The sequence below is a fragment of the Mastigoproctus giganteus genome, chromosome 6 (genome assembly GCF_048544385.1).
Source record: "Mastigoproctus giganteus isolate SK-2022 chromosome 6, ASM4854438v1, whole genome shotgun sequence".
Taxonomy (NCBI): Eukaryota; Metazoa; Arthropoda; class Arachnida; order Uropygi; family Thelyphonidae; genus Mastigoproctus; species Mastigoproctus giganteus.
The window spans coordinates 113,251,482-113,266,647 of record NC_143580.1 but is presented as its reverse complement, the minus strand read 5'-3'; the positions used below and the strand labels follow the sequence as shown (position 1 = coordinate 113,266,647).

At 39.8% G+C, this 15,166-nt stretch overlaps 1 protein-coding gene across 1 annotated transcript in view; it reads left to right on the top strand.

The window, feature by feature from the left end:
• sac (sterile affecting ciliogenesis) overlaps positions 1-8,885 on the top strand; it is a 192,306-nt gene extending 183,421 nt beyond the window's left edge. Inside the window, exon 12 of the mRNA XM_090376272.1 lies at positions 8,679-8,885. Coding sequence (XP_090232398.1) covers positions 8,679-8,885 — 207 coding nt within the window. The remainder of the gene's footprint in view (positions 1-8,678) is intronic.
• Positions 8,886-15,166: the final 6,281 nt, after the last annotated feature.

Below are 15,166 nucleotides of genomic sequence, written 5' to 3'. Positions count from 1 at the left end.
CTATAAAGACTACATAGATACAATGGCTTTCAACACTTGGCTCATGGACAGAAGGTTCTTCCCTGAGATCAAAGGATTCATGCTTGCCATCCAAGACCAGGTAATCAACACCAGCAACTACAGGAAATATATCACCAAGGGCCCAGGGTAACAGATGACACATGTCGACAATGCCACCTGGCCCAGAAACAATCCAGCACATCACTGTAGGATACAATGTGATCACCCAGATGGAGTACACTCACAGACATGACCAGGTAGACAGGATATAATGCATCAGAAGCTAGTGCACAAGTATTAGCTGATCAAAGCAAGTTTACTATATTACAAATACGAACCTCAGGCCATACTAGAGACCTCTTCTGACAGACTATACTAGGATCATGCTATCATAACGGACACGGCGATTCCACACAGCAGACCAGACATAATCCTCATTAACAAGAGGGAAATAGTTACCTACATGATTGACATAGCAGTGCCCAATGCTAGCAACCCCCAGAAAACGTAAAAGGAAAAGATCAGGAAGTACTCAGACCTAAGACTGGAAGTCAAAGATATGTGGCATATGCAAAAAGTTATGACCATCCTGATCATCATGTCAACCACCTGCACAATGCCAAAGAGCTTCCATAAGAATCTAGCAACAATAGGCCTCCCAGAGAACACGTACATGGAATAGCAGACAGCCATGATTCTGAACAACTGTAGGATAGTAAGAGAGCTCCCCAAAAAACAGTAATCGTAACAATAATAATAATAATAAACGACCCAACCAAGCAGCATGCACTTGGTATCAGGAATCATCATGAGGTGGTTTCTTTAGTTTTGATTTTAGCAGGCTTCTCTGTCTCTGATGGCATTCCTCAATGAAGCTGGGCTTGTGTCTTAATTGGTGGGTATGCATCAGGTATTTTTATGTCTCTCCTGCTGTCATGGCTTCAATCTCTTGACCATTCTTGAGCTGCAAACTTTGTTCAGCTAGATGTCCCTGATGTAATCCATGGTTGAGGCCAAATTGCACCCTGATGTCAATGTTGAACTCTTCAGTGATCTGAAATTGCTGTTGGAGTTGATTCTAATTTGCAGCATAGATTTTGATGTCATCCTTGTACATCAGGTGGGAGAGAGTATACAGGTTCTTCCTCCCTTCTTTTAGGATATATCTGTACTTGCTGTTATTGAGCATGATAGACAGTGAATTGAGTGCTAGGCAGAACCATAGTGGACTCACGGCATCTCCCTGGAAGATTCCTCTTCTGATGGGTATCAGTCTGGTTGTGATGTTCTTGACCTTGATGGTGGTCCTTCATTTTGCCATGCCATCATTGCCTCTAGGAAATTTGTCAAAGTTGGATTAACTTTGTAGATCTTCAGTGGCTCTATAGCCAGCTATGTGGCATGGAGTCAAAGACCTTGTAGTATTCGATGCATGCTGTGTACGGTTTACATTGCTTCTTGTAGGCTTGCTCCATAACTGCAGCATCAGTGGTGAATTGCTATTTGCATCCTCTGCTCAGCCATGATGTTCTGGCTCTCCATTTGGTCTGATATATTTTTGTTATGCAGCTGGTCAGGATCTTGTACATTGTTTGGAGACAGGTGATTGGTCTGTACTTTGATGGGTTTGTGGTACCTTTGTCCTTGGCCTTCACATAGGTGATTCTTTGAGCAGAAACTCTGAGATTGTGTCAAGGTGCCTTATTATCTGGGTGAACTGCTTTTCTATATGCCTGTGTGTGTGTGCAGCTGAACTTCTTGTACCATTAGTTGTGGATGTTGTTATCTATTGCCGGGGTATGTCAGTTGTAGGACTTCCTGATTAGCTGTTGTACTTCTTCCTCCTGAGTCTTCCATTCTGTCATCTTCTTTGCTTTCTTGGTTTTCTTTCTTTCTAGATATATTCAGGGAATAATGCTCCACAGGTTGCCCAAGAACCCCTTGAGTTGCCTTCCTTCTCCTCTTGTATGGTTTCCCCATAGAAGGCTGTCTGATTTTTATCAAATATCCTGTTTGTCATTTTCCTCTAGGCACTCTCCCTGTAAAGGCAAAGTTTCTTGCTGAGTGCCAGGTGTTTCTGCTTGTGGGTGTCAAAATATTCTTCAATCCTCTGATTATAGGGCTTGTGTTTGCTGTGGATGTTGTCTTTCTTGAAGATGGCCTTCACTTTTCTGACCTGCTTCTTACTTCTGGGTTTTGGCCTGTCTTCACCTTTACTCTTCTATCTTCTTCTTCTGTATGTTTCTTTCCCAGGCTGATGGTTCCTTTTCTTTGCATTTTGTTATTATTATTTCTCCCTGATTGAGGGTTTCACCCCCATGAAGAATGCCATCCTTTCCAAGAGGAAGAATGCCATCAAGTAATTTACTCAATTCATAAAAACCCTTAAATATCTCAGTCAGATCTTGTCACATGTTCCTAGTCTCCAGTTGCTTCAGTTTGCAGAACTGAAGCTTTCATGGTAACATTATTCTTTTGTTCCCCTCACCAATCTCATTACTCTTCTCTGCACTTCTTATAATGTATCAACATCCTTCCTAAAATAAGTCCTGCAGACTTGTATAGTACTCAAGGTTGGGCCTAAAAATTTCCTTATTACAATAGGATATCGACCTCCTTAACCTTGCAAGTGGAAATGACTGTATATCATTGACAAAACCTGTTCTAACAACCTGTCTGCACTACTCAGAGAACTTCGTCTGACTGCACATTCCCCCCTGTCTTTTTCATTCTCCACTACCCTTAATGTGCCACCACAGAATTGGTACATTTCTGGGATTACTACTACTCATATTCAGAACCTTGCATTTGTCAGCATTAAATTTCAATTGCCACTTCTCAGCCTAATCTTTCTATATCTTTTTACAGTAGTGATCCCTGATTACTGTCATAAACCAACCTGCCAACTTTTGCATCATCAGCAAATTTTTAGACATTTAGTCCGTACTTTGACCGGGTTTGTGGTACCTTTGTCCTTGGCCTTCACATAGGTGATTCCTTGAGCAGAAACTCTGGGATTGTGTCAAGGTCAGTATCATTAATAAATATCGAATACAACAAATGGGCCCAGCACTGAAACTTGGGGAATTCTACTAATAACAGTCACCCAAGAAGTGCTTTGCTTCTCCCACTGTTAACCATCCTTGGCTTCTCCCACTTAACCATCTCTTATCCATAGGTATGCGCCCATACTTTTTCTCGGACAACACACATAAGGGAACATAAACTTACATTGAAAAAGAATGGCTGCAGGACAGATAAAGCCAGTCAACATGTGTGTGTGGGAGAGGTTATGTTGTGTGTGAATGGCTTGTTAACAGCTAGGAATCTGTAATCACTTGAAAGGCAGCCTCCTGATGTATCCATCCCTGGCACATGGAGCTTGGCCTCTGCTTTTAACTGTGGTGGGGGACTGACTCACAGCTTGGTTGGATGAGACTCAGACAAGTCCTATGTAATCAAGAAAGCAAATGAACAGGGTGATATCTGGGAGTTGGTGGGATACAGTGCAAAAAAAAAAGGAGCATGAAAGTTGGAAGCATCCAACAAGGTGAAATGGAAGGAGTGGGAGGTAGAGAGATCAACTGCAGAAGTTGAGTTCACCTCCTACAGGGGACAGGAGTGAGACTAAAATCAGAGCAATTACTTTGTGAGGGAGGGGAAGCCGTGCTCCTCCAAAGCAAAGTTCTGAAGGGGGAGGAAGCACCACAAGCTACAAGGAGCCTAGCACCTACATAAAGCTGGTATCTCACACCAGAGTGCAAGAAATCCTGGTATTTAGCATTATCCTGCCCTGGAAGATAACAAAGCTATCAAGAGGATGTACCCAGGATGGGCTCGCTCACTGGAGTGAAGTGGAAGTGAAGTTAAAATGTCTGGGATTAGCATGGGAGAGTTTTCCAGACATAGGAAATCCCATGCCAGGACATAAGGGGGCCTTGTGTGAAAGTGGCTTGCAGGTAGAAAAATCCAGAGTGGAGGTTTCCCTAGTGGCAGCAAAAAATCCTTCCCCAGAGAGGGGATATCAAGGTTGTCATAGGACAATTCCACACTGAAACCCTTATAACAGAGGCTGAATTTGTATATCATGATTTAGCATTGACAGTTACTGGTAGCAGACCATTATGATACAAGGGTTTTAGTATTATGACATCATCAGGATAGGTTAAAGGTTCAGGTGGTGCAAATGCATACATTATATCAAATATTTCTTAGACAAAGGTGGTGAATTGATTACAGGTTTTTGAATCAGCAAGTAGGAAGTTCTTTGGGCCGTTTTCAAGCCTGTAATGTTGGTAAGTAGGATGTTCCTGGGGGGTTGTCCTAATTGGCACAGGCATAAAACACATGGCTCCAGTTCTCTTCTTTTCCACAGTTGCAACATGGGTTGTCTAAAAGTGCAGGAATCAGACTTAATCAAGAGGATGAGTAATGCTTGTAATGCTTGTATGTACATTGATATCCCAAGTGCTGTGCCGTAATGCATAATGACAAACAGTTATTATTTTGTATTAAGAAATCTGCTGCTGCATATGCTGCAGACTCCATTTATCAGCTAAAGAGTGAGGAGCTTGTATTAGCCCATGTATTAGTCTGATGATAGGATCTTATAAGGGTTCTGAAACATCATCTTTGTATCAAATTTAGCATAATTGGGTCACAAGCATTTAATAAACTTTGAATTATTCAATGGTATAAGCAGTGGTGGCTCGTGACTCTGATGTACGGGGATGCTTCTTCTTAAACTTACACTAAACTGCATTGGTTATAAAACAATAGACATAGATGGTAATAATAATAAGCAAGTTAAAAATACTACAAAACATTAACTGGACACTTACAATTAACAGACTTGGGTAATCTTGAAATTTGGTTTTTTATTTGTTGAAAATAGATTAATAACTGTTTCATTCAAGTTTGAATTACTGTTCAAATTGGCACTGCTCGCTTTGCAATTCCTTTGATTCATTTTATCACCTCTAAAAAATGCGTATTGGTAACCTGCCAACTAGGCACTGTGGCCAAAATGTGGAACTGTGTAGCGCACAGTTCCACCTATGGTTAAACTTCAAAGTTGAAAATGATTTCATGTTTTTATTCATTTATTATTGAAATGATTATTGGAAATAGAGGATGAGTATACTATATGTGGGACCTGTTAATAAAAACATTCATTGCATTGCATTGTTCTTCACAAAATTTCATACAACTCCATTGATTGTATATTTAGATTTAAAAATCTGGGGGGGGGGCTGCAGTTCCACAGTGCCTACCAATGAGCCACCCCTGGGTATAAGTGTGTTTCATAATATTATTTGATCTACAATATGGGGATTAGATAAAAATGAAATAGGCTAAGGTAAAGAAAGCCAACACGAAAACAACAAGAAACGTCGGATAACTTATGTGGAAGTTAATTAGTTTCCCAACACTGGACTCTAGCGCTGCTCGCTCAGTAAACAGACGGTAGGTGTTATCGGTCTGGAGCCGAAATCGAGAAGGATATATTGATTGACAGGTAGGCATGGCAAACAATGAAATGATTGGTGGTTGACGCGACAGATGACAAGCTACTGTGTAGTCATTGGTTGGCATTATGATGCGTATTTATGAGTAAAGAACGGTGCATAATAAAGTTTTGTGATGAACGGTAAACAGGTAATAGTAGCGATGAATCTTTTAAAGATGGAAGAAATTTGTAAGGAAAATAAAATGTTGGTTGATTTTTTGATGAAAACTAAATTAATAAAAGTTTCATTCCATTCATTTTTATGTTCTTCATTATGTTTTTTCCTCATTATTAAAAGCAGATTTTTGGAGTTCATGAGTGTTTTTACTATATTGTTGATTTAGATTTGGTTTCGAAAAAAGGAAAAGGTTTCTTTATTTTTCGTTATATTTCATAACCTAACTTTAAATGTTAGGTTAGGAAATAATAGGAAAAGAAAGGAAGAAAGAAAGATTCTTTATATATATATATATATATATATATATATATAGTGAATAGCTATTGAGGTGTTGATTGATGTTATGACACGTGTGTATCCCCACGAGTGTCTTTAAAAATAAAAAGTACAGTAATAAAAAATTAATTGTTGAGAAATTGTTGAAGATAAACACAAGAAAGGCACCTGGGGTGGATGGGATCTATCCAGTTATATTAAAGGAGGCAGCAAAGGAGGTAAGCAAACCCTTAGCCATAATTATGAGAGCTTCCTTGGACTCAGGGGAGGTACCCATTGACTGGAGATGTGCAAATGTATGCACATCTCCAGTCAATGCACATGCGGAAAATTAATGGAGGCACTGGTGAAAGAAGCACTGCAGGATCATCTAGACAAGACTTCAGTTATAGCTAGGACACAGCATGGTTTTGTTAAGGGGAAGTCTTGCCTGACCAATTTGATTGGATACTATGATGCAGTCACAAAAGAACTGGAGGCAGGGAATAACTTTGATATTATATACTTGGATCTTAGAAAGGCTTTTGATACTGTTGCACATGGAAGACTGCTGCACAAATTGGAGCAGTGTGGCATTGGAGGCAAGTTGCTGCTATGGATAAAGGGGTGGTTGAGGGGGAGAAGACAGAGAGTGGTAATCAATGGACACTGCTCATCGTGGACTAATGTTATTAGTGGAGTCCCTCAGGGTTCAGTATTGGGGCCTTTATTGTTTTCTGTATTTATAAATGATATTGATGATGGTATATCAGGCTTAATGTCCAAGTTTGCAGACGATACGAAGGTTGGCAGGGTTGTCAAGGACACTACTGACACTATGCTGCTGCAACAGGATTTGGAAAGGTTGAGCAGATGGGCTTCGAGGTGGCAAATGAAGTTTAACATTGACAAATGTAAAGTACTACATATGGGAAACAGCAACCCCAGAGCAGCGTATCAACTCTGTGGTACTACACTGACAGTGGTAGAGAATGAAAGGGACCTGGGGGTGGTGGTGCAGGCAGATATGAAGTTCTCTGAGCAGTGCAGACGAGCTGCAAGAGTAGCTCATGGTGTATTGTCAATGATATATAGGAATTTTTCTAGCAGGGATAAGGAGGTGATTATTCCCTTGTATAAGGCAATGGTCAGGCCACACCTAGAGTACTGTATACAGGCCTGGAGGCCTCATTTCAGGAAGGATGTAGAGCTGCTGGAACGAGTACAGAGAAGGGCAACTAGATTGGTGAATGGGACAAAGGGGTTCTCTTACGAAGAAAGGCTTAAGTTTTGCAAATTACAGTGTCTGGAAACTAGGCACCAGCGGGGTGATCTGATAGAGGTGTACAAAGCCTTGAATGGTTTGAGCATGCTCAATGCTGATGGGATTCTTCCTCTAGCTCAGAAAAATCACCTGAGAGGGCATAAATTCAAATTGAGGAAAGACAGATGTAGGATAGATGTGCGGAAATTTGCCTTTAGCCAGCGGGTGGTTGGTGGGTGGAACAGACTTCCATCCCTTGTCGTGGAAGTTGATAGCCTAAATAAGTTTAAGGCTCAGCTGGACAGGTATTTCGAACGAACAGAGGGGTGAAGTGGAAGTGGTTATTTTTATTTATTTATGTTACTTTTTTTTTTTTTTTTTTTTTTTTTTTTGGCTGATGCTGCATAAGCTTGCTTTCTTGCATCAAATGCCTCTACTAATGCTAATGCTAATTAATATTTTGTTAATAAACAATTTATGCGCAAGTCCACCCATGATTCTAAAGAAAAAAGCTCTCCATTTCGGGAGAGGTTCAAGCTCCAATGGGATTCAAGTGGAGGTAACCTGACCTTTTTTCACCATTATGGAAAACGTTCATTAGGGCATGTGCAATTAGAGCAAGTTACCATTGAGGCAAGTGACCATTAGTGCTTCCGAGTGCTACTAAAGTGATACTAAACCAATGTTATCGTGTATTGTGTTCACTCACCAATCAGCTCATCATTTGCCATGCCTACCTGTCAATCAATATATCATTCTCGACTTCTGCTCCAGACTGATAACACCTACCATCTGTTTACTGAGCGAGCAGTGTTAGAATGCCATATCGGGAAATTAATTTTCTGTGTAAGTTATCTGACATGTGTTGGCTTTCTTTACCTTCGCCATGAAATATTTTATTTTATCCAATCCACATAGTCATTTCCAAATTACATTAAATAATTATTCTTATCCTCTGCCAAGCCAATATTAAGGGAGATGATAATAACCTCAAAAGGGGTTTGTTAAGCTCAAAGCATGATCTTGGAGAGAGAGAGAGAGAGAATCCATACAAAATTACAACTTACCTTTTCCAAGCTAATGCTGTCATGCATGTAAACACAGCACCATAGTACACAGCCTTGACAAGAACAGGTGTTTCAGTGTCATTTCATTCTCCCAAAAGAGAGAGATTGAAGTTACACTGAAAAACTTGTTCACACTGATTATTGATTATTGTATATTCACATTGATGGATGGTAACGTCCAGTAATATCTGTTGCCTGTTTATTTATATCCATTTTCATTTTACTTTTAACTTTAATTCTAGTTAATTTTGTGCTATCAATTTTCACTATTTTTCTCTTCTTACTCTGACTTAGTATGGTTATTTCCAAGAACTTAATATTGTCTTACATTATGATTTACATAATTAAATTGTAATTTTGTTCAAAATTTTAACATGAATTCATTTTTCTTCCATTCTTGTGCAGCTCAACAGTGATTTTGATCGTCTTAAGGAAGATATGAATCATCCTTCTGGATGTATTGAAGATCTCTTGGAGCATAAAAATTGGCTGCAGACTGTTCCTAGTATTATTACTTCTTATTCAGAAAGGATTCAAAGTGTTGTTGAAGATTATAAACTTTTAGAAGATTTCAGTTACTCACTTAATCAGGATGATTTTAATTTGTTGTAAGTATATATGTAAAAAAATTACTGCTTGAAAACTTCATGCAGATATGCAATTACAAGCTGTATTAAATTTTCAGTTAAATTAGAAAAAGTGATGTCATAACATGCTTTAGCAGTTAGTTTTATGCTATGTGCCTGTTAGATGGATTTGCTTTCCTACTACATCTAACTTCCCATCAAATCACAATTCACATAATCTTATTTGTTGGTATCATTATTTGATAAATGAATTTCATTTTCTGCAAACCTAAATTTATTCTGTTAATTTATAAATTACCAAACACACTAAAAAATGGGTTTAGGGCTGAAAGGCTCACACTATGGGAAATTTACTAGGCAAATAAATTAGTGCCAAGCATCATTTTAGTTCGTATGAAATGTAACAAAAACTATGTCATTTCACCTACTTCGGTTATTTACTACGAGTTAAAATGATACTTGGCATTAACTTGTTCATTTATAATTTACCAAACAAACTGAATGTTGTACCACCTTCATATAATGAAATCAATCAGCATATTGTACAGCAACTTATGACTAATGGCATGGAGGGGGCCTTATGCTACATACAAGAAAGAGGGTTAATCACATTTTTGTTTTGAAATGCAAAGTATCTCTTTGGGCAGTTGATCAGTGTTTGTTGTGCTGTCTATCCTTTCTCATTTGAAGGCTTTTATTTCTGTAATGGCATATTGCCTGCCAGAACAGGTCTGGCAAGTCACACACCTAATGCTCTCAAAACGTTTTTACAAATGGCACAAGGGGATAAAAATTTAAAAATTAAATATAAAAAAATTGCAGCCTCTGATAAACTATCTTTAGTAATCATACAGGTTTACATTTCAATGAATGGGTATGTTGAATGTATGAGATCTGATCAAGAAGTTCTAAGGCTTTATTTTTCTAAAAAAAATTACAACGTATACATTTTTATAAGCACCCCCCAACAGAGTACATTTACCTCTAATGATATGTAAGTGTCAGAGCATTTCTGTCACTTTAGGAAGCATCATTGGAAGTCTTCAACTGCAAACTGTGTTTAGCACTGTTGGATAGTTGTAATGTCATCAGCTCATCTCATCAGACAGGATTCTGTCTCCTCACCTGGCTGGGGAGGGAAATAAAAGGGAAACCAGGCGAGAATGTTCGGTTTGATTGCCAATGCGGCTTGTGGCAGCAAAACTTCTGGTGTCTACAATGTCTGGGTTTTGGAGTCTTGCATGGGATCAGGTCCAGTCTGGGATTTGTGGTCACTTCTTTGTTTCTTCTAGTTATGATGACAATTCAATGGATTGTATTTCATGGGATACAGTCCAGTCCATGGTAGTACTTCTTTTATGATGTCGTGTATTCAGGATCCAGATGTGTTGATATATTGGGACAGAGTTTGACATCACTCCCTTGTTGTCTCATTACATTGTAGAGCCGGTTTATTGCACTGTCTTTCCTGGGACATAGTCCCGTCCGTGATCGTTGGTCATGTGTTGTGGCATTGTAGCGATCTAGCTGTCTGTCGATTTAGGAGTTATGTGATAACAGAGCTGCCCATTATGCAAATCATTCATGCCTATAAAAACATGGGTTTTTAGTAGCATTAGTAGAGGCATTTGATGCAAGAAAGCAAGCTTATACAGCATCAGCCAAAAAAAAAAAAAAAAAAAACCTTTCCATTTCACTGATCCATTCATTCCAAATGTTTGTCTAGTTCCAAATTTATTTAAGCTACCAAATTCCACAACAACAGATGGAAGTTTGTTCCAGCAATCAACTACCCGCTGGCTAAAGGCAAACTTCTGCACATCTATTCTACAAATGTCTTTCCTCGGTTTGAATCTATGCCCCCTCAGATTTGTAATCTGAGCAAGGGGTAGAATTCCATCAGCATTAAACCTGCTCAATCCATTCAAGACCTTATATATCTCAATCAGATTGCCTCGCAGGTGCCTAGTCTCCAGAAGCTGCAGTTTTCAGAACTTAAGCCTTTCTTCATAAGAGCATCCATTTGTTTCCTTCACCAGTCTTGTTGCCTTTCTCTGTACTTGTTCTAGCAACTCTACATCCTTCCTAAAATGAGGCTTCCAGACTGGTACACAATATTCAAGGTGTGGCCTGACCATTGCCTTATACAAGGAGATAATCACCTCCTTATCCCTGCTCACAAAATTCCTGTATATCATTGACAAGACCCTATGATCAACTCTGGCAGCCTGTCTGCACTGCTCAGAAAACTTCATATCTGACTGCACAATTATCCCAAGGTCTCTTTCATTCCCCACTACCCTGAGTGTAACACCATATACATCGTACATTTCTCTGGGGTTACTGCTACCCATATATAATATTTTGCATTTGCCAATGTTAAACTTCAGTTACCACTTCTCAGCCCATCTACCCAACTTTTCCAGATCCTGTTGCAGCAGAATACTGTCATTACTGTTATTAACAAACCTGCCAACCTTTGTATCATTGGCAAACTTTGACATTAAGACTGATATACCTTCATCACTATGATTGATAAATATACAAAATAACAATGGGCCCAGCACCAACCCCTGATTTTTTTTTTTTTTTTTTTTTGATTTGGTAGTTGTTGGCGCATCAGCTTCTGTGGCTATATTGCACCTCCCAAGGTTTTTTGCAGTACTTTGATCCAAGCCCGAGGCGGGAATCGAACCTGCGACCTTTGGGTTGCCGGGCAGGTACTTTACCCGCTCGGCTAGCCCGGTCGGCCCCAACCCCTGAGGGACACCACTAATAACATTAGTCCATGTAGAGTAGTACCCATTGACCACCACTCTGTCTTCTTCCACTCAACCATCCTTTTATTCATTGTAGCAACTTGCCCTTAATGCCATACTGGTCCAATTTGTACAGTAGTCTTTCATATGGAACAGTATCAAAAGCTTTCCTGAAATCCAAGTATATGATATCAAAATTATTTTTTGCATCAAGTTCTTTTGTGTCCACATCATAGTATCCCATAAAATTTGTCAGACAAAACTTCCCCTTGACAAACCCATGCTGTGTCTGAATTATTGCTTCGGTCTTGTCTAAATAATATGGATGGAAAATCAGATTCAGAAGCGAGCACCCCTGAGTCTAATGACCATTCAAGCAAAAGCAACAAGTATTTATAAAGATATTGAGGATAAGTACGGCGAACCCTAACCCAAGTTCGTGGCAAGCAACGGGTGGTTTAATATGTTCAAGCATCACGCTAGTTTCCACAACCTTAAAGTATGCTGTGAAGTCACCAGTACCAATTCTGCAGCTGCAGAGAAATTTTCTGATATGTGGGAGAAAAATATTGATGAAGGCAGCTATTCAACTCAGCAGATTTTTAATGTTGATGAGACTACTATGTATTTGGAAAAAAAAAATGCCGGAGCGAACATACATTGCCAAAGAGGAAAAGACAATGCAAGGTTTCAAGGCTTCAAAAGATAGGGCTATGCTCTTGCTTGGGGCTAATGCAGTGGGAGATTACAGATTAAAACCACTGCTTGTGTACCATTATGGAAATCCTTGTGCATCAATAAAGCAACCCTACCTGTGCATTAGAGGGAGTTTAGAGGGGAACACGTATTCTGTGTGTTATCAGACACTCAGTCTAAAACACTAATGGATCCAATATCTTTCTATTACTGAAGAATTAGGAGAAGTCATTTGGCCTGCCTCCCTAAAATCACTCATGCACACCTTCTCGATGGTAAGCCCTGTTACATCATTTACGTGGCAATGAACGTGTAAAGTGGTTCTCTTCAAGATGCCTGGTCAGTGTGAATAGGAAAAGACCAAACCCTCCAGCACATGACAACACAATGAAACAAATGGCCCTCTGTCCCCAGCGGCTTTTACTCCCTCCTCTTACAGCAGCAAGAGGATCAGAGTGGAAGCAGAGGGTGCAAAGAATCTCTGGGTACGACCAGGCTGCTATGCACAGAAACTGAACTTGGCCTGTTACAACGTAAGATTGCTCATCGGTGAAGACAGGATATTACAGCTAGAAAATGTGAATTGGGATATAGTAGTAGTAGTATTGGTAGTAGTGGCATGTGATGCAAGAAAGCAAGTGTATGAGCTTATGCAGCATCAGCCAAAAAAAAAAAATCACACCATTCCCTCCAAATGCCTGTCCAGTTCCTCCTTAAATTTATTTAACCTATCAACTTCCACAACGACAGATGGAAGTTTGTTCCAGCAATTAACCACCCGCTGGCTAAAGGCAAATTTCCGCACATCGATTCTACATCTGTCTTTTCTTAATTTGAATTTATGCCCCCTTAGGTTTGTAAGCTGAACAAGTGGAAGGATCCAATCAGAATTCAGCGTGCTCAACCCATTCAAGGACTTATACACCTCAGTCAGATCACCACACAGGTACCTAGTCTCCAGCCACTCCAATTTGCAGAACTTAAGCCTCTCTTGGTAAAAGGATCCCTTCATTCCCCTCACCAACCTTGTTGCCCTTCTCTGTATACGCTCAATGATCACTGCTGATAACCAGATCAAGAGTATTACCCTCTCTGGTTGCCTCTCGAACATGCTGCTGCAGAAAACAGTCATCCAATAAATCCAAAAAATTCTTACTAGGGTGTGAGTGACCAACCCACAAGTTCCAGTCAATATCTGGGAAGTTAAAATCCCCCATTATAAGACATTCTGATTTACTAGCCCACCCTATTTCTCTGTACAATTGTTCATTGTAATCATTCGAGTCATTAGGCCTATAACACACTCCTACTCTTAATTTTGGTTTCGCACTGCTTATGTCACACCAAACTGACTCAACAGTGCACTGTTCATCTATATCAACTGGATGCACTTCTTTTGATTTTATTTTTCTTAATTAACAGCATAACACCTCCTCCCTTCTTATCCTGTCTATACTTTCTGTACACATTGTACTCCCCAAATTCCAGTTCTGCATTCCTTATATCTGTGTGACATTACGTCTCTGCTATCCCAACAATATCCACCCTTGACCTCCTGACGAGCACTCCAAATTCATCAAATTTATTTAACTATACTTCTAGCATTGGTATACATGCAAGTATACATGCACCTATTCTTGTTCTTAGTTATCCTAACACATCCCATATACCAACCTGTTTCACGATGACTGCCATCAGTCCCTGAAACCCCCAGCACCCCTCGCTCCAGGTCGCTACTTATTCTAATAGAAGTTGTGCTAGAATCACCTTCGCCTCTGCCTGCGGCTACTTTTAACCTTTTAGTCTGTAAATCCCCCCCAAGCTAGCAGTTTTCCAACCCACCTAACACTGCCTTGATAGCATCAGCAAATATTCTTGCCCCTTTCTATTTAAGTGTATCCCATCCCAGTAGAAGTCTCTCCTGTTAGCAAGCACAGACCATGCTGAAAAAAAATTCTACCCCTTGAGCCTTGCACAATCTTTCCAGGGCTGAATTGATCGACAAGGCTCTCATCATATACTCCCTCCTATCATTTCTGGGCAGAATTGCAGACACTTTCAAATTTAATCCTGAATCACAACTTTTTTGCAACATTGACCTGTACTTGTTAAGTAAATCTGCAGATCTCCTACTCTTAATGTCATTGGTGCCAATGTGTACAACAATATCACCTTTTGTGCCCGTAACAGATGATATAGGCTTTAGAATGTCATTAACTTTTGCCCCTAGCAGACATACACTGGTCCTGTTCCATCTATCCTTTTTACGCAATATATTCCCTGTCTCCCTGACAATAGAGTCACCAACAATAATTAGTTCCTTTGAGACCAGCGCATTCAGCCTTGGAGATTGCTGCTGTGTTGCCTGATGCCCAGGAGTGAGCTCTGGCATTGAGTTGGGCAGCTGAGAGCATGACGGGCCCCTCATATTAATTTCTTCGAGGGCATCTACCCTACACCTGAAGCTCTCATAGACGCCCAGTAGAATGCTGAGTTGAAGCCTAATTTCTAGACACTCTCTGCACCTGGTACACACAAAGACATCCTCCTTGGCTATATCATCGGTTTGGCTGAAACAAGTAGAAGAAATGAATCACTTATAAGTTTATCAAGTGGATATCTGCTGTACACCAATGGAAACAGTGAAAGGAGCGAAGGTGGAGTTCGGTTTCTGGTCATAAAGATATAAAAAACAACATTTTGGATTCAAAAGTACATCACCAAGGGTGTCAAGACTAATACTCAAGATTTCTAAGAGGTACAAGCTAAAGGTTATAATGATTTATGTACCAACATCGAGCCATGATGATGAAGAGGTTGAAGAAATGTACACCGAAATTGAGTCTTCTAG